Source organism: Schistocerca gregaria, chromosome X (assembly GCF_023897955.1).
Source record: "Schistocerca gregaria isolate iqSchGreg1 chromosome X, iqSchGreg1.2, whole genome shotgun sequence".
NCBI classification, from domain to species: Eukaryota; Metazoa; Arthropoda; class Insecta; order Orthoptera; family Acrididae; genus Schistocerca; species Schistocerca gregaria.
Window position 1 is genome coordinate 654452651 of NC_064931.1, and position 27055 is coordinate 654479705.

At 35.7% G+C, this 27055-nt stretch overlaps 1 protein-coding gene across 6 annotated transcripts in view; it reads left to right on the forward strand.

Moving 5' to 3' along the window:
• Positions 1-26805, forward strand: part of LOC126297687 (uncharacterized) — a 268259-nt gene extending 241454 nt beyond the window's left edge. For all 6 annotated transcript variants that reach the window (XM_049988800.1, XM_049988799.1, XM_049988801.1 and 3 more), the window contains 2 exons: positions 121-216; positions 14442-26805. In XM_049988800.1, coding sequence (XP_049844757.1) covers positions 121-216; positions 14442-14507 — 162 coding nt within the window. In that variant the 3' untranslated portion in view covers positions 14508-26805. The remainder of the gene's footprint in view (positions 1-120; positions 217-14441) is intronic.
• The last annotated feature ends 250 nt before the right edge of the window (positions 26806-27055 follow it).

The window sequence follows — 27055 nt, forward strand, 5'->3', positions numbered from 1 at the left end:
GTACCAATTCTGGACTCTTAAGGCCTTCAAACACAAACTTTTTGATTGACCTTTGTAATTTACTGACGTCTTTTCCCCAAATCACTACATGGTACCAATATGAAATGATTTTTGTTCCAGTTGGAGAATGGTATACCAATAGAAAGCTGGTTTGTTGATCGAACAGACACAGAGCTTATGAAACTTTTGCCATTCTTGGAAAAACTGGTTCATATGGTAAGTAGAAGTAATATAATAATTTCAGTAATTCATTGGATAAGTGCAGTAAATGTTTTTATTGCCATCAGAATAAACAAACTGGCAAGTTACAGTAGATTGTTCAGTATATCAAACACAATACATATTGGATGTATAATAACTCTATAATTAATTGTGGTAGTGTATGTAGGCCATTTCTGCTGATTCACTGGAATTTATTTTTCTTTTGCCTGGCTTTTATCCCATATCTTCACAGGATCAGCATGTTAATTATTGGATTTTGCAATATTAGTGGTAGAGGGTGACCAAATGCCCTTCCTTTTGCCACATCATACACCCGCCCCCCCCTCAGGACAGAATTTGTGTACCTGCAATTGTCTTCGTTGTGAAAGTGTGCAAACATTTTTAAATGTTTGTGAATCATATAATTGAAGTGGACATGGGTACCTGCCCAGTATTCACATAGTTGGAGGTGTGAAATCACAAAAAAAGCCACATCCAGACTGTCCAACATACCAACCCTCCTTGTTAATCCACTGGGTACATTCAATCAGGGTCAGTGCATCTCCCCAAATCTTGGAATCAAAATGCTAATGGACGTGGCTACCTAGGTGGATACTCCATTGGAACTTACCAGTACAAAAGGGAATCACATTACCAGAGTATTGTAAGTAAATCCTTTATTGAAATTTCATGTCCTGTCACATACTATTTGTAAAAATGTAAGAAAGACTGGAAGGTGGAATATGATTATGATGTTTTTCATCAAAATAATAGTCACATCTAAGTTATAGAGGACCTCATTGCTGTATCAGGGTTCAGCACTTGATAACACATAGTGCATTCCAAATAAAAGTTGATGTATATGTGGAAAAATTTCCTCTAGGCCTGGTAGGTAGTGGCCGCAAAAGTATAAACAGTGATGTTTCACACTCTGGTGCTTATTGTTCTGCTTAAATTGTAGCGTGTTGATACTGGTCAGTTGGGTTGCAAAATTCAGGTCATTCCATAATACAAAAGTATCACCCATGCATGACTATGCCACATAATAAATGGATTTTAACACACGCAATACATGTATTTTATTGCGTGTGCTTTGCATCCAGGTTTTCTGTTTACTGAAAAGCAGTCAATCAATGTATCATTGCACTGTTTGTACAGGTGCCCTTGCCTCATCATTTATAAACCACTACTCCATTTGAACACTGGATGGAGATGGGGTTCGTCCATTATGGGCATAAAGAAGCTGGAGAAGCTCTGTCTGACTAATGAACTGATATTTGTTATGATGGGACACTGAAGTATCATGAAAGCAATAATATTTGTTATTATTCTGTAGGGTAATATTTCCGTGGAGATCACTTTAATTACATTGAAAAATTGGAATATGCACCCTTAAAAATTTTCCACATGAAATGTAAAAATTGCCCATGAGAATCCATTCACTAGCTACTGATGACATAGGCAGTTGGCAAACTCCTGATTATGAGGTTTGTACCATTTTGTGTAGACATCACAGTGTCATTGCTATACACATAACATCTAATAGAATTCAGTTAACCATGTGGAAAGGGTAATTGCTTCTTGTACGTGATGCTCCATCAGTTTTGACAGAATTATCATTTCACTTGGGCATTTGAGTGCAGGTGGAATAATCACTTGGAAATTCTCTGTGTGCCTGTAAAAGCATGACAATTTGTTGAAACAATAACTGGTATTGTGTATTAAAAAAGTCATTGCCTTTGGTTGTTGCTCCTGTTACTTCTCTGATAGTGACAAGGAATGAATGTATATGTAGATTTTTCTGGGCCTTGGATCCAGTTTTTGAATGTCTCAAGCGGCATCAGTAGGAAAATTACCAAAACTGTGAGCACTGAATCATTCGCAATTGAAAACAAATGTTTTTGTGGCATAAGATGTTTTATCTCAGTTCAGTTGTAAATGTAACAGTGTAATGGCGATAGCATATTTAATGCTGGAGCACAAATGAATTGTACTGTTACTTTTTACTAACAGGATCTGACACTGCTAATGTTGAGCCTAATGATTGGAAGTATACCAAGCCAGTTTGGACATTGTTATCTGTAGTGGGTGACAATGATAAATTTATTGACCAGATCTTGATTGAGTAATGATGGGAAGAGACTTGTTTGCAATTTGTGAATAGTTTTGCTACGTTCATCACAATTACATGAATGTGAAGACTGTAAGGCAGTTAGCACTAGGCTTGTAATAAGAAAGGACTGCACTGAAAATATGCTTCTGTTGCATTTGCATATGGATAACCTGCATTAAACTGCACTAAACAATGAACAGAAAGTAATAGCTTCATAAGTTTTTTAGATCGTTAAATGGTACACCTTTCTGGCATAGTAGTTTAATGATGTGGGTGGAGAAGCATAATTAGGAATGAATTTATATATTACATCATTAAATTGTTTGATTTTTATTAAATTCTTGCCTTTAAATTTACAGACATTGAATGCTATCAATTCTAGGAATTGTGTACTATATATTTTATGTCTTCCTGCACAGTGTTCATATTGCCAAATTGCCTGTTGGCCTCTGTCTTGGGTTCTTTGGCTGATGATTGTTTGATGATTTTCCTGACATTTTAGAAGCTCGAGTGGTTGGCATTGTCAGAGCTTCACCCTCCATTGCTGATTGTGGACTGGAGTCAAGTTTGTGACCCCAGATTATATGTACCTGGTGTACAAATTCCCAAGGGCCTTTCCATGCTCATTACCACTGTGGTTTTCCCCTCGCTACATTCAACAGTTGTTTGCTGCAGGACATGGATGTAGGATCTGTTCACCTTGAGGTTTTCTTCTTTCTTATTGAAGCTGTTGTCATATTTTTGTATTTCTATAGCTTCCCTGAACAGGTGGTCATGATAGCAATTCTCTTCAGCAAGAACTTCAGTGTCGACGAATTCTACTATGTGGTCAGTCTCACACAGCATGTGCTCTGCCATGGTTGATTTCTCCACCTCCCCCAATGTGCAATGCCACTTACGTTCAGTGATCTGGTGTTGATTGATCATTGGTCATTCCAACATAGACTTTTCTACATGTGCATGATATGCAGAATGTTCCCAACATTGCAAATAGGTCCCTTTTTTCCTTCGCTAATTTGAGACACTCTTCAATCTTCTTTGATATCTTAGAAACAATCATTATGCTGTGTTTTCACAGTCTACGTCTACATGGGTACTCTGCAAATCACACTTAAATGCCTGGCAGAGTTCCGTACTCTTGATCAGCATGTGGAAAAAACGGAACACCTCTATCTTTTTGTGGAGCTCTGATGTCTCTTATTTTATGATGATGGTCACTTCTCGGTATGTATGTTGGTGTCAACAAAATATTTTTGCATTCAGAGGATAAAGTTTGCGATTGAAATTTAGTGAGAAGATCCTGCTGCAACGAGAAACACCTTTGTTTTAATAATGTCCATCCTAAATTCTGGATCATGTCTGTGACTCACTCTCTCCTATTTCATGATAATACAAAATATGCTGCTCTGCTCTATCAGTCCTTATTTGGTAAGGCTTCCACACTGTGCATCAGTGATCCAAAACCGTAATGTTGGCAGTCTCTTTAGTACATCTGTTACATCTTCTGAGTGTTCTGACAATAAATCACAGTCTCTGCTTTGCCTTCCGCGCAACATTTTCTGTGTTCTTTCAAATTTAAGTTGTTCATTATTGTAATTCCTACATATTTTGTTGAATTTACGGCCTTTAGATTTCATTGATTTATTGTGTAACTGAAATTTAATGGATTCCTTTTATCACTCATGTGATGACCTCACTATTTTTCATTATTTAGGATCAATTGACAATTTTTACACCATACTGATGTCTTTTGTAAATCGTTTTGCAATTTGTTTTGATCTTCTGATGACTTTAATAGACAATAAATGACAATATCCTCTGCAAACAACCTAAGACGGCTGCTCAGATTGTTTCCAAAATTGTTTATATAGATAAGGAATAGCAGAGGGCTTATAACACTACCTTGGGGAATGCCAGAAATAACTTGTATTTTACTCGATGACTGTCCGTTAGTTACTAAGAACTGAGACGATAAGCACACAATTTGATTACAAGCAGCTTGTGAGGTACAATGCCAAAAGCCTTCTGGAAATCTAGAAATACAGAATTTGAAATCCCTTGTCAATAGCACTCAGCACTTCATGTGAGTAAAGAGCTAGTCATGTTTTACAAGAATGATGTTTTCTAAATCTGTGTTGACTGTCTGTCAATAAACTGTCTTCGAGGTATTTCATAATGTTTGAACACAATAACTGTTCCAAAATCCTGCTACATATCAATGTTAATTATATGGCCCTGTAATTTAGTGGATTACTCCTATTGTCTTTCTTGAACACTGGTGTGATCTGTGCAACTTTCCAGTCTGTGGGTACGGATCTTTCATCGAGTGAGCAGTTCTATATGATTGTTAAGTATGAAGCTATTGCATTAGTGTACTTTGAAAGGAACTTAATTGGTATACAGTCTGGACCAGAAGACTTGCTTTTATTAAGTGATTTAAGTTGCTTCACTAATCTGATGGTATCTACTTCCAAGTTACTCAATATGTGGCTGATTCTGTCCATCACTCTGGTAAAGTTTGCCAGAAGGCCATAGCCGACATTTCTTGTTCTGATGTGTCACTTTGCTGACTGTCCGATTCTGGGACACTCCTTATACAACTGGTGGAGTACCCAATGCTTCTCAGAACACTTTCTGGGTGTTGCTGCTTGCATCTGATGTGCTGCAGCTCACATATTCATCTTGCTCATGTTACGAGCATATTAATCGTGCCTCTTTTCTGACTTGGGGTGATGTTTTGACAGTTTTTACAGGTATCGGTCTGTGTGTGTCGGTTTTTGATACATGCTGTGCCCCAGGTTTTCACCATCCTCGTGATCAACACATCTACAATGGATAGCTATTGCCTCTTTTCTACCTCCATTGTAAATTTTATGTTGGCATGGAGACTGTTCAGGTGTCTTAGAAAGTCACCAGGTTGTTCCTGACTTGACCAGTGCGTGCCAAATTCTCATTGCAGGGAACATATAGGTGAACTTTGCGTCCAAGAAATTATCAAGAAGTAATAATAAAGTGTGTATAAGAAGTCATACTCTTCTTTCCCCCAGAGTAATTTGTCCATTACAATCTGAATAGCCCAGTGTTGCAGAGATGACATGTTTTCACAGTCACTGGGAAACACAGGCTAAACTCACGCACTTACTTTATTATCCAAATAATTAAAAATCCAAATCCATAATCCTCTTTTACACAGTCAGAAGTCTGAGAGCTGTAGCTCAGTTATGATTCTTTGTCATAAAAGGGACATTCAGGACTGTACCAATATGAAATTATATACTTTTTCCAATTTGTGCTGTATATATAAATTTGCATTCCTTCCATGTGCAGACTCGAGAAAACTTTTTTTGTATGGCAGTATGTTCTGTTTTGACATATATTTGTCATATTCTCATCATGAATACTGTTTCGAAGTTCTAGGCTTTTTGGTGTATGTACTAGATATATATCCATGCTCACTGTCTCAGCAGTAATTTGATATGAGACAATAGCAACACTTCTTCGAAGTGTTAATAGCAGCTGCTTTGCAGTGAATTCATCCATCTGTTTATATTGCAACAGTCATGGGTTGGATAGATATAATTCTGATTTGCATTTTATAACAGTCTTGCCCACCTAAGTGACATAAAATATATGCTTTATATACACTGATCAGCCAGATCATTCTGACCACTGACCTTTTATTGATATAAACCCATCCACGTGATAACAGGGTCACCTGGTGAGGAAATCACTACTAATCAGACATACGCACAATGCGTGTAGTATCAGTGAGCGTGCTGTCCATTTGTAGAGTGGCAAAGGCACACCATCAATTTGAGTTTGACCGAGGGCAGGTTTCAATGGCCCAGAGGCTCAGCAAGAGCATTTTGGATACTGCACAACTTGCCAGGTGTTTGAGGATTGCTGTGGTGAATCTTTCAACGTGTAGCAAAACCAGGTGAAACCAAGTCCAGACATGATGGGGTTCGGTGGCCACCCCTCATTACAGATGTCAGACATTGTAGGTTGGATATACTGGTAAACTGTGGTGAACTGTGGTGGAACTAACATCAGACTTACATGCTGGGCAGAGTATGAGTGTGTCTCAACACACAGTGCACTGAACACTGCTAATGATGGGCCTCTGCAGCTGAGGACCCATGCGTGTGCCAATGTTAACACCATGACATCAGCAACTATGATTGAAATGGACACATGACCATTGGCACTGGATGTTAGTACAGTGGAAGAGCATTGCATGGTCTGAAGAATCCTGATACCATCCCCATCATGTCCATTGTAGTGTGCAAACCCATTGTCTTCCAAGGGAACAACTCCTTGACACCTGTACTGTGGGATGGAGACAAGCTGGCAGCAGCTCCATTATGCTTTGGAGAACATTCATGAGGGCGTCTATGGGTCCAGTGGAGCTTGTGCAAGGTACCACGATAGCCAAGGAATATCGTATACTGCTTGTAGACCACATACACCCCTTCATGACGATCATGTTTCCCGATGGCAGTGGAATTTTTGAGTAAGATAATGCACCACGTTACAAGGCCAGGATTATGATTGACTGGTTTGAGGAACACACTGGCAAGTTCCAATTTATGTGCGGGCCACCCAACATGCCAGATATGAACCCGATCGAACAGCCCCCTCCCTGGAATTTACAAGAATTAGGTGACTTGTATGTGCAGATGTGGTGCCGACTCTCTCCAGCAATCCACCAATACATCATTGCTTCCACGCCATGACACACAGCCACTGTTATCCGTACCAAAGTTGGGCATACCAGCTATTAGACAGGTGGTTATAACATTCTAGCTGATTACTGTAGAGGGATAAATGTTCCATAGCGATCTTCTTTGGTTAAACAACCTGTTCTTCAAGCCTTGTCTGTCACATGCAGTATCACTGTCTTTGGTATAACACTGACTGTAGGAGATCTTGGTACAATATGTGTGTTTTGTTCAGAATGCAATGATGATTTCTCTGTGAGATAGCTGAAGTTCATGATTATAATATCTCTTTCTTAGGAAGTAGTAGAGGGTGGAGGGGAGCCTAATCATATATTACTGGGTGAAGGGAGCCTAACCATGATTGGAGAAACTACACTTTTTCTTTTGAATTCAGGACCTGTATCTTGTGCAGATTGCCTTTATTGGTGGTACTGTCCTGTTGTCTACCAAGGGAAGTGGCACAGTGGTTAGCACACTGGATTCACATTCGGAAGGATGACAGTTCAAACTCGCATCCAGCCATCCTTGATTTAGGTTTTCCATGATTTCCCTAAATCGCTTCAGGGAAATACTAGGCTGGTTCCTTTGAAAGTGGATGGCTGATTTTCTTCCCAATCCTTCTCTAACCTGACCTTGTGTTCTCTAATGAGCTCATTGTCAATCGGACATTAATCACTAACCTCCTGTTTCTCTTGTCCTGTTGTCTATGGTTTTGGTTCCCTTTATATTTTCAGTACCACCGGCAATATCTAGCATGTATTGTTATCCCATGTACTACTTTAGCCATATGAAATTTTTTCCAGCTTTAGTAATGGTAGTCTCTAAAGTATTTGGAAGGTACTTGAACTGCACATGTGTATGCACACACTGCCCATGACCTGATTAGGTATCAGCATTATCTCATATTGAGATAATGAAACTTCTCAACTTTTTATCACATTTCAGTGTCACCAGGTACATTTAAATATTTTATAATGCATAGCACTTGTCAGCGGTGTAATCAGGATTAGCAGTTTTTGTTCTCTTCCCAAGTGTACTGATGCAGTGGTTAGCATATTGGTCTCACATTCAGGAGGATGTCAATTCAAACCCATGTCTGTCCATGCTCATTTAAGTTATCCATGACTTCCCTAAATCATTTCATGCAAATACTGGGATGGTCCCTTTGAAAGGGCTCGACCAATATCCTTCCTCATCCGTCCCTAATATTAGCTTGAACTCCGTCTCTCATGACTTCTTTGTTGAGCTGCGGCCGTAGGCTGATTGAGATATACATCTGCTCACTGCTGTGTCTCCAGGCTACCTGGTGGCATCCGCACAGTTCTGCACACACACAGTTACAATTTTCCCTAACAGGGAGCAGATTATATTGGACAGACTGGCCTGTCTGGTTTGCAAAATACCACTGGATGGCACCTGGAGTGGTCAGTGATTTAAGGAACTCAGCATACTTCCGCTCTGAAATGAGTCTTCTCATCATACAAGATAAACATAAATTTAACAAGCAACAAAATGAAAATGTAATTTACAAACAAGAAAAACAAGAAAAATATAGTTATACACAATACCTGAGCATATAAAAATGGAATAAACTAAAATTTAGGATGTGCAAAACCTACAAAATGTGACTGTGATGATGCATATGAAACATGAATGGTACTAACATGTAAGACATAAAAAAAACAATAAATATTACTTTCATACTCCATGAGAGACATGTAGAGTGTAACATGTAGGACACAGAAGCAACAAAAATATTATTGTCACACTGCGTATTAAACTTAAGAAACCAGTATGGACCACAGTCAATCCACAAGAAAATATACACAGGTTCCCTAGCTGAGATTGTGTGCAATGATTCTTTCCTGTAAATAGCAATTTGGTGATGTGCTTTCATCATGTACCACCACATAACAAATGAGAGGGAACACATCACTGATTTGCCTTTTAGGCAATGAACCCAGTTTCACTAACAGGCTTTTTAAGTTACTCATTGCCACATTTCACCATCACTACATGCACATGCTTATTAGGACCAGAAAACAGCTGCTCAATGGCACCCAGCCTCCACACCAATGGAGCAAGTTATCCTTGTTGACCACCAACTAATTTCCAATCTTGGTGTGCCATGCTCCTTCCGATGTCAGTTAACTGCATTTCTGCAGCTTATGCAAGTACTCAGTGGACCACTCCTTCCAAAGATGTTGTACCAGCTATCATCTGTGTGCAACCTGTTGGTGGGAATCTTAGGGATAGGGAGTTTAGAATAGGCACAGAAAGGGTTCTACATTAAATCTCGGTCTTTCCAGTTGTCAAGAGGCTTGTTGTGATACACCAAACTGGCCACAAATCTCTGATCTCCATCATGAGCAGTATGTTGCTGGATGTGTGCCCCACATGGTTTATTTTTCCTGTACACAGTCTTGTATGGAGTTGGAAGAACTCCACCTGACGAAACCCAACCACATTTTGTGTTAATTACTGTGGGATGATTCTTTTCTAATCTTTCCTTGCCTATGATATCAAAGAAAATGTCAACCCCCAGAACCATGTCTATTGGGCCAGGCTTATAGAAGTCAGGATCAGCAAGAAGCAGACCAAGTGGAATGTTCCAACCTTTTGTGTATATGTAACTAGGAGGCAACTCACTGTTGACACTGTCCAGAACAGCACAAGTGATTGTATTGCGAGAACAATTAAGCTTGGAAGACATGTTGACCTTATAAGTATGTGACACAAAAGTGGCAAAGCTGTTTTTTATACTTTTTCACCAGGAATGACTGTTTTCTTAGTTTCAAGTTAAGTTTATCTTCCCTGCCCTTGGATATAAAGTACTGTTGGCTCACACTGTATAGTAGTGCCCCACAATATTGCTGTCTAACCATGATGTCTTTTATACTGCCAACAGTGCATTACAGTTGCCATGCAGTCTCCCCTTAGTAATCTGCTGGGACAAAGAGCAGCTTCTGGAGTCATCAATATGGCTACTCTAGGAGTCAGCTGACCTGTGGCGCAGTGTATTGTGCCTTCCATTACAAATCTTACAAGTGGGAGCCTTGCACATATTAGCAAAGTAAACAGGGCAGTTGCCCAAAAAAAAAACAAATTTTATATTTCATGATAAACACCTGCCAATTGTTGGTACCAGTATAGTGAAGCCCCCTTTCTTTTGGTGACAGGGTGATATTGATTACAAAATTTGCAGTTTTCTTTTCTATCAATGTAAGCCAGATGTGCTTTCTGCAACACGTTTTGTTTGATTTATGGTATTATAACTGTCTTGCAAATCTTCTGAAGTGCTGTTTTTGAATTGAATCAATTTAAGAGCGTGGCATTTTGTTTCCAAAAACTTCAACAACTGATTTAAAGTGATCAACATTCACTCGGACATTTGCATGTCCCACTCATGATGGTCTGTGGGTTGCAGACCAGCCGAGGTCGCTTCTAAAAGAATTACATCACCTAGTGGGGTGTCAGGTTTAAGAGCCTCTAATGCCCTCAGTTGGCCACATACGTGAATAATTAATTTCCTGTGATCAGTTGTTGTGCCTTGGCTGACTGGAGGTAAAAGCAACAAAGCCTTTGCAAGATAAGCTCCAAAACAATCATTACATTTCCTGATGTGGCAGATATATGTTTCAAGAGCTACCTTGCTTCACCTGGCAAAGTGGAATTAAAGTAGTGAAATTCAGCACATCATCAGTTGAATTGTCAGACTGAGAAAGGCATCTCTATACAACGACCACTTAAGATAGTCCCATTTGGAATTTGGTAAGTTAATAGCAGATAGTTTCAAAGTACTAAAACTGCATGACAGAGTCAATTCCATAGGTTGAGCATGCCTCTTCATTAAACCATTGATAGTGGATTCAGTGAAGTCACAGGATTCCTCAAATTCTGCCCATCCTTCCGCAGATTCATCTTCAGTTTCCATCCGATCTTGAGATGACTCAAAATCAGTCTGAATCTGCTTCAGTCTGCTTAAGTTTGATTTTAGCAGCTATTTGCAGTCTCCAAAAAAATATCTAAGTGTGTAACAGCAGTCTTTGCAACTCCTCTCTGATTGACTAATTGCATTCTATCAGAAAAATCCATTTCAGGACTAGGCAGATGGTAGCAAGAAGCCAAGAGTTGCACTTATCAGGTTGCAGTCAGTGTGAACTGAAACAGCAAGGGTGCCTCATACTCTAGCAACTAATGTGCCTGGAGCTGCAGTCTCCAATGGCGCAAAGTTTCAGCTGGTTGTCACTGTCAGTGTCTAATCTCCCTGTAGTTTGCATTAACCATTGGTTAATGCACATTGGTTTGCACATTAACCCTTGGCGAAAAATGTCTGTGAAAACACTGTTGTTAAGGCTGTTGTTATCAAGCCCAAACAGCCCTTGGAACACTGCCTATTGCTTACCGATGAAACTGAGAATGTGTGCAACTTTCATGTGGTTAGTTTCTTGCAGTTTTTTAAATGTTTACAAATTCTGGAACAAACACATGCATGAATATAACTAATGTAACTATTCCGCATGCTCATTGTAACCAGCCTGGAGGACCAAAAAATATATGTAATTCACTTGCAGCTCTCTGGTCCTGCAATGGAAAATTTCAGTCCAGAGTGTATATAGTACGAGAAGACTCACTGCCTTCCCCTTATTTCCAATCCCCAATGATAAGACGGAACACAAACTTTATGTGAAAATACTTTATTCTGTACTACCTTACAAGTGCACAAAGTGATATTCAGTAATACATTACAAGTTGCCTGCAAGCTGTGGCCCTTTTGCTGGTCAAGATGTGCATCTGCTTGCATCATTGTCTCCAAGCTACCTAGTTGCATCTGCTGTCAATGGATGCTCAGCAGTACCTGTCTGAACAAAGGACCTTGAAAGTCCAGTTCTGCACGAAATATTTCCCGGCAGGGAGCAGATTATATTGGACATTTTAACCTGTCCAGTTTGCAAAATGCCAATAGATGGCACCTGGAGTGGCAAGTGAGTTACAGAACTTAACACCAGGGAGTTGATTTTTGCAGGATATCTCCTGACATGAACTTTGATTGCTGATACTTGGAGGCTTTTGAAATGTGCAGACTGGCACCACAGAAAGCCGTACCTTGCTCTGCCAAAGAACTAATGCAGAATATTAAAGTACTGTGCTGCACATGTTAGCCCTGTATTTAGTCATATTTGTGATTTTTCCTTTAGGAATGGTCAGTTTCCTGAACAATTAAAGTACTCAGTGCTAAAGCCACTTTATAAAAAGTGAGAAAAGGATAATGTAGACAATTTTAGACTTATTTCTATGCCATCAGTGTTTGCTACAGTTATTGAAAAGGCTGTGTGGGGAAGGATAATTGATCATATTATATCACATGATTTGCTATCAAATGTACAGTTCGGCTTTAGAAGTCATTTAACAATTGAAAATGCTATATTTTCTTTTCTCTGCATGGATTAAATAAAATGTTTTGAACACTAGGTATATTTTTTGATTTAACTAAGGCGTTTGATTGTGTCGATCACAGAACATTGCTCCAGAAGTTGGACCATTACAGAATATGGGGAATACCTCACAATTGGTTCACCTCTTACTTTAGCAACAGACAACAAAATGTCATTATTCACAATGTTGAGGTTGGCTGTGATGTGGGGTCTGAGTGGGGTACAGTCAAGTGAGGGGTGCCCCAGGGATCGGTGTTGGGGCCACAACTGTTCCTTATTTATATAAATGATATGCCCTATGGTATTACAGGTAACTCTAAAATATTTATGTTTTTTCTGATGACACTAGCTTGCTAGTAAATGATGTTGTGTGCAACATTGGCTCGGTTTCAAATAGAGCAGTTCATGACCGAAGTTCATGGCTTGTAGAAAATAAACTAACGCTGAATCACAGTAAGACTCAGTTTTTACAGTTTCTAACACACAATTCAACAAAACCTGATGTTTTAATATATAGGTTTGTTTATTAATAAATAAATCTTCTGCTACCAGTCACAATTTTTCTTTATTTTACTTTTCGCACGACACATTTCGAGAAATAATTCCCACTTGCAAGTGCATTTTTTGTGTGTATTAAGCCATTTCTTTTGATGTTGTCAGTATGTGTGATGCACTTGAAAATGGAATTCTTTCTTGAAATGTGTGGTGCAAAAAGTAAAATAAAGAAAAACCATGACTGGTAGCACAAGATTTATTTATTAATAAACAAACCTATTGTTTCTACAGTCGCAGGCTTTCAAAAACCATTTAAAATGGATCAAATCAGACCTGACGTTTTAATTTCACAGAATAGGCATATGATTAGTGTAACTGAGCAGCTCAAATTTCTGGGTGTTCAGGTAGATAGCAAACTGCCATGGAAAGCCCACGTTCAGGATCTTGTTCAAAGACTTAATGCTGCCATTTTTACTATACGATCGGTATCTGAGGTGAGTGGTCGTTCAGCATGAAAATTGGTCTACTTTGCATATATTCATTTGCTTATGTCATATGGTATTATATTTTTGGGTACCTCTTCCCATCCTAAAAGAATATTTTTGGCTCAGAACTGGGCAGTTTGGGCAATAAGTGGTTTAAGTTCACAAACCTCTTGTCGAACCCTGTTCACGAGTCTGGGTGTTTTGACATTGGCCTCTCAATATATACATTCTATACTGTCATTTCTTGTTAACAATATTAACTTATTCCCAAGAGTAAGTAGCTTTCTCTCAGTTAATACTCAGCAGAAATCAAACCTGCATTTGGATTGGACTTCATTAACTCTTGTGCAGAAATGTATGCAATATACTGCTGCATCCATTTTCAATAAGCTACTACTCGAATTCAAAAATCTTAGCATTTATCTATGCACTTTCAAAGAGTTTCCTCATGGGTCACTCCTTCTATTCTGTCGAGGAGTTCCTTGAAAAATTAAGCAGATTCTTGTATTGTTGAGTTTGTTTACTTGAACTTATGGATTGACTTTTTATTGGTTCATAAACATTTTACTTTTATCTGTTATTACTTTTATGTTGTAATTTCATGTACTGACGTGTTCCTCAATTTAGTCCTACAGAAAGTGACGTGTAAATTAATAAATAAATAAAAAAACAAAGGTAATCGTCTGAGAGGATGGTACTGATCAGACCAGCAAATCTTCAAAAATGTTATGTGCATCATGCCAATGGCCTAAGCATGCTGTAATCAATGGGAAGGAATAATGTAATTTACTGTTAACCATAGTAGCTTTGCTGTTGCTATTGTTTGTCCAGTGAATTCAGGCAATTTCCATGCACCCAACTCTCGAAAGTGGGGGAAACATTTGTGGGTAGTTTATTTATAATAATGCGTTATCTCAAACAGAAACAAAGTCAGTTTTCAAAACTTTATGCTTGTTTATTTCTTAAAACTGATGGACCTTTCTTGTTGCAGAGAGAAGATGTCCGGCCGCACATCAGAGAGAAGTTCAAATTATTTAGTTATTTACCACCTGATTAGGATCTATCATTTTTATAATAAATGACTTCTATATTATTTGTTGTTTATATTTTTATTTTATGTGTATACAAAATGTAAGTTAAAATGTGCTTTTAGTTTATATTGTTTCTACATCTGTCCAAATTGTAGTACAATTTCATATAATTATGTATGCTATTTATTGTAGCAATCCTATTTCTTGCTCTGTCATTATAAGTATTTGTAAAAAAAAAAGTATTGTTGGCTGAATGAGCAATGTCCGGAAGCAGCGCAGTTTTAAATGTAGAATATTAGATTTTTAGTTTTAGTTCCATATTCATTTTAAAAGATAATGTGTTTTATCTTTACAGATAATAGCATAGTATCACAGTGAAAATCACAATTGAAATACTGTTTCCACTCCATGTTTTTTAACAAGTGGGATTTTACATGTTACTTTGTTTTTATTGGACTAGTGGTTTTCAGAAAACCTACAGTGTTTGTTATCAATTGTTTTAACGAAGTGAAACAGTGTGTGGCAATAGTAAGTCCTTTTGCTGAAACTGCCAGTTTTTAAGTGATTCACATTCTTTTGAATGATATTTTTAGTCCAAAAGAAATAAGCATCATTTTAAAAGAAACAAATTTTAATTGCTTTTATTTTGTTATTTAATTTTTAATCTGAATTGGTTCACTATTTTACAAATGGAAGCACAAATATATGTGATTTTTTAAAAAATTCCTTTTATAAGAATTGCAGACACTTTTATCAGGAAGGTAAAACTGCTGTAGTCACAAAGATACGAAGAAGTATCTGTTAATTTGGTGTTCAGTCCAAATGTTTACTTTTCTTATTTGTGATTACCTTGTTTCAGGAAATGAAACTATCTTAGTGTGAACAGAGTTGTTTTATGATGTGTACAAGCTGTGAAAGATGTATGTCCTTGTTGTCAGTTCATTTGACGTGTACATGTTTCTGGTGTTCAAAACCAATTTTTTTCTTTTTTTTGAAAAATTTTGTGTTTCCTGTTTGTATTTATCTTTGATATAAGTGTTTGTCAAAACTGGTAAATTGTTGTGGTCAGAACCACACAGAGAAATGCAATATGACAGCTTTTGTGAAGGCTTATTTAATAGTTGAAAATATTATGTATGTCAGCCATGAATGCAACCACTACCTAATTTGAGGTTTACACATAAAAAGAAATTATCATCACAGATTTTACTTAGTGTGTTGGATGCTTGTGTGTTTTATGAGATTTATGGGGAGAAAATGTTATTTTAGTTGTCATTTTCCTTCAAACTAGGCTCACGTGAAGAAACTGCAATGGGGAAAGTACAAGATTATCTGTCCATTATTCATCATCCTTTGCCAATTTGACCTTGACTTAAGTAGTGTTACGCATTTGCTTCTTAACACACACACTTCAGTATTGAATTTAATTAGGTATTTCCATAAGCAGTTGTAGAATAACATCTAGATGGGTGACATGTAATTTTGCAGTAAGAAGCTTAAGCACTCCTTAAGATGTTATTTAAGTTGTAATGTGAAGTAATTTAAATACGAGGAAAATATTTCAGCCTCTGGTAATCTGGAATTGACCACACAGTTTAATCATTATCTTTTTCATTACTAGGGAAATGTTTCCCTTCATACTGTTTTTTATCATATGGAGAAGACTCTGTTTATCATTTCAGAAATAAGTATGGAATATAAATCTCAGACTTTTCATTTAATCTTTGGAAAAATAACTGTTGTCAAAGAAAAATAATTTTTGTGTCTTGTTTGTATTGTAAAAAATACAAATGATATATAAAAAAGTACAAAGACTGTTTTAATATTTTGTTAAATTGTTTGTGAAGATTCAGAGTGTTTTTGAGGAAAAAAACTTTTGTACAAAGTCATTATATGGCAGTGTTAGCAGATGTAATTTCAAAATAATTAAGCCTTCATTAGAGAAAATATTCAGCAGAACTATGGTGAAAATACGAAATAAACTCATTAGTGCATAATATTGTTCTCTGTCAGATTTGAGTACAATAAAAGGCACATGCCCATCAAACTATCAGGATGAGAGAAAAATATGTAAATTTGTGTGTTTTGTGATTTATATTTGAAATCTGTATCTAGAAAAAGGTATGATTTTGATATTAAGTGTCACAAACATTGGTTTTAGACATTTTGAGCTGTTGAATATTACATACTGTGGTGATGCTCTCTTGCACATTAGCATGGTGAACATTCACAGTATTTGTTATAGTGTTCAATAGCATATGTTATTTCATAGTGAAGTTACAACTGAAAGAAATTTGAGTTTTTTTTTCATTTATGAGCCAGTTGTCATAGCTGAGTGAGGTAAACAAGGACCATCTCCACTGCTGAAACCATGTTATTCAGATTGTGCTCATCCCAGGCAGTTTGACTCTCTTGGAAAGATTTTCATCTCAAGTTATTTCAGTATATTGATACAGATAACAAGTAACTCCTGCATTCACTGCCATTGTTAGAGGAACAAACTTGCTCTTTACTGTGTACAGTATTTCAAGAAACTTCTTTAGGACATTGGCAAATGCAACGACAATACAGTATTGTATGCTCCTGAAGCAAAATAAATCAGTTACGAAATATATCATATATATTTCCTATACGTGATGGTACAGTACTAGTTTTAAGAGTTCCCCAAAATATGTAACTTAGGTTATGCTCATTATGTAAACTTACATCGAAATCACAGAAATGAATGCAGGAAGTTCTCTTATCTGTGTCATTTCTTGATTAATTTTGAAACCGTAAACTTTCTTAGTAACTTTCCCCTCCTTTTCTGTATATACATTTTCAAGTGATCAATAAAATGTTTGTGGTTGCCTATAGATTTATTCATGCCAGAATATTTTGAAAAAATAACCACTGTGCACTTTGGAGTGCATTGTCATGTTGGCAATTTGGAGAGAGATTTTGTACACTGTAAATGGCAAATGCACTGATAAAAATACAATAGTTTACAATCAGTTTTTTCTTTTAAATAAACACCAGCTGCTTGTAATGTATGTCACATTTCTTTGTTACCTACAATCACTCCAAAAATTGCACTGAAAATAGCTATGCAAATATATGTAATCTGATCTCTTAACTTATAGATCTGTATTTGTTATTAATACTATAAATTTTGTGCTTTAGGAACTGAAAGAAATAAAATTATTGCAAAATGAAGATATAAAGTCCAAAAAGATGCTGTCACTCAACCATTATAACTATGAGATGGTGACACTAATGCTAAGTCCTTGGGCTGACCATTAATTAATATTAAAATGAAAGTAAAGAATGTTTGGCCATATAAAGAAGAAGGAAAAGTAAAGTTTAACATCATATCAGTAATTAAGTCATTAGAAGGAACAAGCTACAGTATTGTAAGCATGGCGAAGGAATTTTACTATGTTCTTGTTGAAGGAACCATACCAGCTTTTCCCTTAACTGATTTAGTGAAACCACAATAAATCTAAATCGCCATGACAGACTGTTAATGTTGCAAGTGTCAGATGACGATGATGATGATGATGATGATGATAAGCCTCGTGACTCTCTTGATGTTTTCCAAGAAGAGTGGATTATGAGCCATTCAAGATTTAACCCTCTTCTTTTTTCATTTTGTTACCACCGATAATTGAAAAATAATTACATTTGGCACACACTCGCTACTGTCTTCCGCGCTAAACAATTTGGTACTAGACACATAAAACACACTTTGCAAAGTAAAGATATTAGTATGATGATCAAGAGAAATCCTCCTCATTCCCAGAGCAAAAATGGCTTTTCTGGTACGATTTGTTCAGAAATGTGATCGTAGACACACAATTTTATTATGTCTGGCTTGAGATGTTTTAATTCAGTGACAATGGTATTGCACATACAGTGACCTGTGGTCTTTTTATTTCAGTAATTTTAATACAAATGAATAAGAAGACTATTTACATACAGTTTGAAATTTGCAGATAACTGGGTATTTTAATGAAAGCCAACACAAATAATTATCCTATATCCAAACTTATAAATACTCTCAAGCAACACCACCTTACCAACTTTACTTCACTTGGTCAATTTGTCCTCATATTTTCCTTCATGTCTGACACATCTCAGCCAGCCAGGGTGGCCGAGCGGTTCTAGGTGCTACAGTCTGGAACTGTGTGACCGTTATGGTTGCAGGTTCGAATCCTGCCTTGGGCATGGATGTGTGTGATGTCCTTAGGTTAGTTAGGCTTAAGTAGTTCTAAGTTCTAGAGGACTGATGACCTCAGAAGTTAAGTTCTAGAGGACTGATGACCTCAGAAGTTAAGTCCCATAGTGCTGAGAGCCATTTGACACATCTCAGTGTAAATGCAACTATCACCTCCTTACCACGCGGCTATTGGAAGTTTCAGACAGAATACAATGGTATATTGTATGTTTCTATGGTGTCCATTATTCCATAATATTTGCAAAGCTTCATTTTAATTTCCAATAAGTTTATGGCAGTGGGATCTCCTCAGATCTGTGTGCAACATTTACTCATTACTACTTGTGAGTTACTGCTTCCAGGCACTTATCGTTCCTGTGATACCATCACCACTGACAACGTGATCACCCATAAACCACACAGTGCCACCACAGTAGATTGTAATAAGTCTCTGATTAATGTCAGTGGCTTAATGCTATGCTTAGAAAATGTGAAGATGCCCGTGGCACCCAGCTGTTACCTACACCACACCAAAGATGACAGAAAAATGACCAGTTGCAATGAAACAATTATATGATCTGTATGTACAAAAATTTTTTACTTTCCAAATGGCCTGTATCTGATTCATATTTCAGTTGAAACCTATTCACAAAGGTATAAGTTGGAAAAGACTGGGGAGATGAATACTCGAGAAGTAATTTCTGGTGTAGTATTCACACATATTCCATTATCAGAGTGTGTATTTGATAATTCCAGAAAAAAATGCTCTCTGCCAAACTAGACCATTTGAAATTACGATGCAAATTTTTCTTCAAGTGTTGTAAGCAGAAATGGAATGGCTCTTACATAACAACAAAGAAGAAGAAGAATAAAATTTTCCTCGTTGCTCAAGAGTACAGTTAATTTAGATGGGTACTACTACACGAGTATTTGATGCAGTTATCAGTCATTTGCTTAGCTTTGGATTTTACTTGCCAAGAACCACAATTTTTTTTTATCACCAAATACACAACTGAATGTGTTCTTGTATTAACCTCACATCTAAAGAGAATCAGTGGTGCATTTCTTGCCGTTTCACAGTAAAATACAACATGGACTTACCACCAGATAGGAGTATGTCATAATTTCCACACCAAGATAGCTTAAAGCATCACAAATATTATTGTTTGGCAGCTGTGCAAGCTGAGTGTGTAATGAGAAATTGAAATTGTTGAAGATATGAACAGAAATGTATACAGAGCCTCATGTTGCCATTGTGACATCTTTCCCCTAGTAATGCAAATTTTTGAAAGGACATGTATTTTTTACTATCAAGCCATGTTTTGGTTATGTGACAAATGCAAACTTAATTGGTAATAATTGGAGTAAAAATGTGTGTTCAGGCCACAATGATTTATAATCTCCCTCTAATTTTCTTAATGTTAGTTTCATTACTATGAGAGAGGGGAGGGGGGTATGAATTTTAAATTTGAATAACCTAAAAACAGAGAGCTTTGGAACAGAGTAATTAATGAATGAAATAGTTATGTAAAACAAACACACTGACATGAGATTGAAGAGAGAAAGATTACTAAGGAAAAACGCAGCGACAAAGAGATACAAGAATAGAAAGAATGAAAGTACAATGATAGATGTAGGGCATAAAAATAAAATAAATTTAATGAAATCACTGTTGAAAATCAGTGAGGGACAATTGCAGAAAAAAGAATTAGTTGTTGCAGAAGAAGATAGAAACATACTCAGAAAACAGATTTGTGCAAAAATGTCATACATTAACCAGAAGCAATTGCAAAGGAGATGTAACTGTTATGAGCTTTGGAAGAAATTGTAACAAAAGGACACAAAGTACATGATCAAAGTGTAGTTACTATAATATGAGCAGAATGTGCACAGTGATGGAATAATAAAGAGATGTCTTAATTATGAATGAAAACAGGCCAAAGAAAGTGATGGTCATTGAAACATAATGAAGAGCCTGTTAAAGTGAACAGCTGTGAATATAAGTACACAGTGGCTCTCTCCAGAAATGAGAACTCAAGGTTTCTTCTTTGAAGTAATTCCACTTTTTCTTAACCCTGCCTTCCATTCACTTGTGCACTTTTTAGTGTAATTTATGAGGATTCTTTTATAAGAAAGAGATTGTTTAGGATGAACACATCTGCTTGTTAATTGTGTATGAATGTAGTTGTTTTTCTATATGCTTGTGGATAGATTTGAACTGTATATCAAAGAGATGTCATGAAGAACTGCGCCACATTTTCATGGCTTAAAACTGGAAAACAACGTGAAATCTAAATTAACAGTGTTATGAAAAGGACAGATTGCTACTCACCGTAAAGATGACACGTTGAGTTGCAGACAGACACAACAAATAGTCTGTTACATGGAGCTTTTGGCCAAAGCCTTCTTCATTAAGGAAACCACACATTCACTCTCGTGTGTGTGTGTGTGTGTGTGTGTGTGTGTGTGTGTGTGTGTGTGTGTGTGTGTTTTCCTTTCTGGAAAAGGCTTTGTCAGAACGCTCTGTGTGTAACAGCCTTTTCATTGTTCCTGTCTGCAACTCAATGTGTCATCTTTACAATGAGTAGCCATCTATCCTTTTCAAAATATTGTTGTTATCCTGCCTTGACTTTCCATTGTTCAAAATCTAAATTAGTGTGTCTAGACTCCAGTTTGAATACACATTACCCTTGTTACTTCACGTACTCCTTTAATAGTTCCTGAATATGTTTCAGATTTATATAGATCACTACCTCTGACCTAGTTTTCAGTCTGCTGCTATTTACATCCGTTTGGTGATGATTAAACATCCTGAATTTGCATCTGGCCTTTGCTTAAGTACTGCAACATGTAGTGCTGTATTTATAAAAGAATTGTTATGAAAACTTCCATTACATGTTATATAATTTAGATCTAATTACTTGTCATAGAGTCACAGATGCACATTATCCAGGAATTAGAGTCCAATGTCTGGTTGAAAATAAATGAACTTTGTGAACCTGGATGGTTTTAACCTTTCTATGAAAACAATTTTGTGCTTGAATTATTTCCATAATTAAGTGCAGTGGTTCCAGATTCTTTTCACATATGTGCACCTGTTTCAAACATATTTCTTTATATTATGCTTCGTATTTCTAAAATACTTATTTTCAAATATTGAGAATTTTCTTATCTTCCTGTTGATTACAAATCACCATTGAGTGTAAATTAGCTAATGAAATACTGAAGGGAACTTATTAGAGGAGCAATAAAACAAAAATATTTCATTTCACCTTCTCAGTAGATGAATAACGTATAGTTTGAACTCAAACACAAACTATGATAGGTGAGTATTTAGCAGACTGTTACTGTTTTGGTATCTGTGTTAATTTGAAAACTCTGTGCTGCTTGGCAAACAAATTTATGTTTCATTGTAGCTATTCTATTCAGATCACTAAAAACATTCAGTCCACTTAAATTCATAAAATTGTAACCAAATGAGGCACAATACAGTTGTAAGCCAAAATTTGCATCAAGTTTGTTGTAGCAGTCATTTATTTATTTATGAGCAAAGCTGTCTGGTAAATTGCTTTGTATATTTGTTCCTTAGCACTAAAAGGCAAAATGTTTCTGAATGGGTCATGTCTTACTTTATCAAATTACTAATATCATACAGAATATAGGAAGTTTCTGTTTGTTAATATTTTTATTTAAAGAAGAAACAATGAAAATAGGTTAACTGTTTTTTCCTCTCGCAACAACCTTCTTAAATAATACCTTTTTTAAGAGCTCCCAGCCCATTTTTTAACTCCTCAAATTATTTTAGGTACTTCTGAAATGACATTTCAGACCCTTCTCAGCAATTAAAATATTTTTTTTTCATGTTTGTGGTAGGTGTATTTCACTTACAGATGACAAACTCAGCACTGTTTAAGGAACTTCAGGCTGCCTTCTTTCATTACACTCTTTTCAAAAGTTCAGGTTTTTAATTACTATGAAATCCCAGCCTAAGGTTTTTGTTTAGAAAAGAATTTGAGATTCATTCCAGTGAAAGTCAGTTTCCTTACACCTGTAATTTTTATTTTATTTTGATGTTTATATCATGTATGTAAAATCAATTTCAAGACAATATTGTTTCAACTTCAGGTAACTATTTGGTCTTCTTCATGAATTGAATGCCATAAGTACTGTAACTCTCATTCCATTCATGAAGGAAGCATGCTTAACAGATACCTGAACATGAGGCAATGTTGTTTTGAAATTGATTCTACATGCAGGAGATAAACATCAAAATAAAATAAAATAAATACAGCTGTGAGGAAAAGGACTTTTTATATTTGATATGTAGTTAACCCAATGAAAAAAAAATCTGAAATGAGTGCAAGCCTGAAGCATACCATTATCACAGATATTTGAGGCAAGTCTGTAAATTTCTACCCACAGCTATCAAATAACTGGTGTTACATAGGTATAATATAATAACACTAGTGATCTTATTTTTGTTCTCATATATTATTGTTCCTTACTATATCAGTTAGTAGTGATGAAACATATTTTGTATGGTAATTAATATTTTGAATTGTATTTTTTACTTTGTTCTGTTTTAACTAAATATTTTTGTTTTGTACAAAATGGATCAGAATGTAACCCAGATGTATGCCCACCATTGGTAAGCACATACAGTTCTAGCACTTCGTGTAGTTAATTACAACATAGAAGAAAATCCACATTTGATTTTGAGCCTCGTAATGGGTTTTTACACAATAGTTTCAGCCTGATCTGACCAATTGAGTTGATGCTTTGAAAGAGCAGCAATATCATGATTCATATGTTGGTTATGAATGCAAGGAGAGGCAATGTGCTGATAATATGACTCATTTGAACTGTCCTGATGCTGCACATAGAATAAGACATGTACCTAATCTTAAGAATGAAAACAAACACATAATTGTGGTACTGCTGATGATTTTAGCTCAAATTTTAGTTTCAACCATAGACAATGGTCAGTTATTCACAAAGTTAGTTTGTAGCAAATATTCTTCCACATATGATCCATATTTGCTCCAGAAAATCATACAAACTTATTCTGCTGTTCCTTGTTTTCCAAAAAACAGATAATATCCTGGTGCTAAAAGCTGATACATGGTTTCACTTACATTTGTAATGAGCCCTTGAATTTCACTTGCATTTGTAATGAGCCCTTGAATTCGATCCCTTGAATTGTCAGTTCTCATTGATGACATGCAGTAGCACAACTGATTTTACACATTGTACTTCTGTTTGTGAAGTCATTCTGTACAGAAATTTGGTCTAAGAGTATTTGATCTAACATGATAGCCAACCACTTATGTAAATTGTAATATTTACGGGAGAAAAATTGCCTTACTCAAACTGTTTATAAAGTGGTATCTCATAATGATTATAGCAATAACAATCGTTTTTTCAGCATTATAAAATGAGAAGTTGGCATAGTGATAGAAATGATATCCTTTACAGAGCTTAGATGTCATGATGCTAGGCTTCTATTTAACAGCTTAATCTGAGAAGCATTTGCAGGGGCCTACCAGTGTGTTATGTCAGAGAAATTGTTCAATCTACAAGCAATAATTTCTTACACTTAGATTTTTCTATTCTATTGCTCTTGGAACTGTTGAAGAAGACTGAATTGGTGGAGGCAAGCAGTATAACACACTTACCTTCTGTTGAAACAAGTGAGCTTTTAATAATATAGAATAATGTAAATAAAGAATGGTTTGTGAACCAGTTCAATACTTTTTTGTGTATCTGTCTTAATTTGTTAACACATCACATTTAAATTTGCTCTATGAGCAATATATACAGTGTGATATAGTAACATGGTCTTCTCTGACAAATTCTTGGCTCATTCCTCATTCTTAAAGGTTTCTGTTTTCAACCTGGCTCTACAGAAGCTACAGATACAATCTGAGATGCAGTTCATGTTGTAAAATTCAGAAAAAAATTATACATCTAATAAGCATGGATTAGTGTGCTGGATAAAAAACAGTATTAGAAAAGACTTTAAATAAATTATCAGTCTTTTGAAGGTATTAAAATGCTAGTTCTCATCTATGTTCTATTATTCAATAAAATTTCTCAGTACTTATCTAATTTTAATTGCACACAGAACAAATGCAAAAATTAGGCTATGTTTTAGAGATAAGAACATCTAATATGCCTCAGTAGATTAATTGATGTTTTCCAACATTCTAATGAATCAGTGTCATATGAAGTATTTTATAGTAATGAGTTGCCACATGTAAGTGTTAGTGGTTTAAAATATGTAGTGTTTATGGACTGAAGAATTGCTAATGTTGTTGGTGTTTAATTATTATTATTATTATTGTCATCATTATTGTTTTGATGTGTACTGTTGATTCCATTGAGCCTTTAGCAGTAAATTAAAAATTGTCACAGTGACTATATTTAAAAGCTAGGAAGCCTGCTCCATGCATTCTCAGACTGTTATTTATGTACCCCAGTGGGAGTACACAATGAACTATTTCTCAGACAAGATTTTCATGTCATGATTTTGACATTGTCATGTGTTCTGTATGTTTTTAGAGTCTACAAATAGTATGGCCTTTGACCTTGTGTGATTTGCTAAAATTTTGATGTGTTGTAATTGACTTCAGTATGTTTGTTCTGTTCAATTACCATATTAAGGAAAACAGAAATAGAAGTATACAAGAAGGGTTTTTCATCACTCCATGTTTATAAACTCTCCAAAGAGCAATAGTATATCATAATGCAATAATTTTGAGGATTCTTCTGAAGTATCAAGTAATACTTCATCAAGACTGTGGAGACCAATGATGAAAAGTAACTTTAAGAGCACACATTTATCTATGTGACTTCTTTCCTGTGCACATGTTCAGAACCATTTACAAATTTTTTTGAGATTTCTATAACTTCAAACTTAAATTTTGCTGTACACAGCACAACTGAATTCTTAGTGATGAAAATAGATTTTGTAATTCCATCTCTTGAGTTGTGCTGTATTAAGGGACATACAAAGATGACATTCTTTATATGTGTACACAAATTCTTATGTGAATGAAATATAGAACTGACTACTTTGTATATAATTCGTATCGTGAACCACAACAGCAGAAAGAAGGGACCACATTCAACCACAGAAACCCTCAAGAAACATGGTATATAGCTGTTACTGAGTAATACATCGTAATTCCAATAACTGAACTGACAAAAAAACATTTTTTCATGGAGCTAGTTCACAGTGTCAGTATTTTTCTAGAATTGAAAGGTGTATCAATTCATTCATAAGACCGGTTGCTATTGAAAAGTACCACTATAATATCTGGTCATCAGTAAAGAGGACAATAAGAAAGTAAAAACAAAGATGTGCACTTCAAAGGAGAAAAGATTTAAGGAAGGTATTTACCATCATTGTTGACATTATTTTATTGTAACCATTAAAAATGTGTGGTACATAGTGGTCCTTTTTTGCTGTTATTTCTTCATATCAGCCCACCAACTTATTTTTTTTGTTATATCTAATTTAACAGCTACTTTATTAAAGTTATATGTACCTGTGGAATTTCCCAAATGTTTAACTCTTGTTTTCTTCTTTATAAGGATGAATAGTCTCATTGAATTTAAGAGAAATGAGAACTATTGTCTCTAGTTTTTAATGAAGCACAATTGTGTATTTTAAAAGGTGGTAATAAAAATGTTGCCATTCTTTCAGTATGGGTATTTGTAAGAGAGTGACAGAATGTTGAATACTGTGGCACATAATGAAATAACTAATATTTTGATCAATAGTTTCATGTTTTTTTTTAATATTTTAAGAGAATGTTAAAAACCAGAAACAATCATTGTACAGTCTGATTTTTAGAGTAGATTAGCTTGACATTATATACACAGTAAAAATATAAGAATCATTCGTTTGTATTATAGTTTGTAATTTTATTGTGTAGAGACTGAGAAAAATGTAGGAATGTATTAAGCGTATGGAAATGTGCTGCAGAATTCAAATTTTCATTATAAATGGAGTGTAATCAGTATGTAAGTTTCTGACTGAAAACTTCATGAAAACTGTGCAGACCTGGGCTGTAGCACATTAAATAACATACATTTTATATTAAAAAAGTTTATTTCTAATGTTACATACCAGTAGGTAATTTTTTCTCCTCCATCTTATCCCTATTTTTCATACTTTTTTTTTGTTATTCTCTGTCTGTTCATTTACTCCGATCTCTCATAACATTTTTCTCTTTCTGTTTAAACAAAATGTGCTCGTGACCAGTGTGACAATTCTAATTGTGCATAAATTGGATTCTTGATACTTTAAGCAAAATCTTTAGCTGCATATAATTTTTTTGGGTAAACAAGAAGGAGATTTGAATGTGTGCTGTA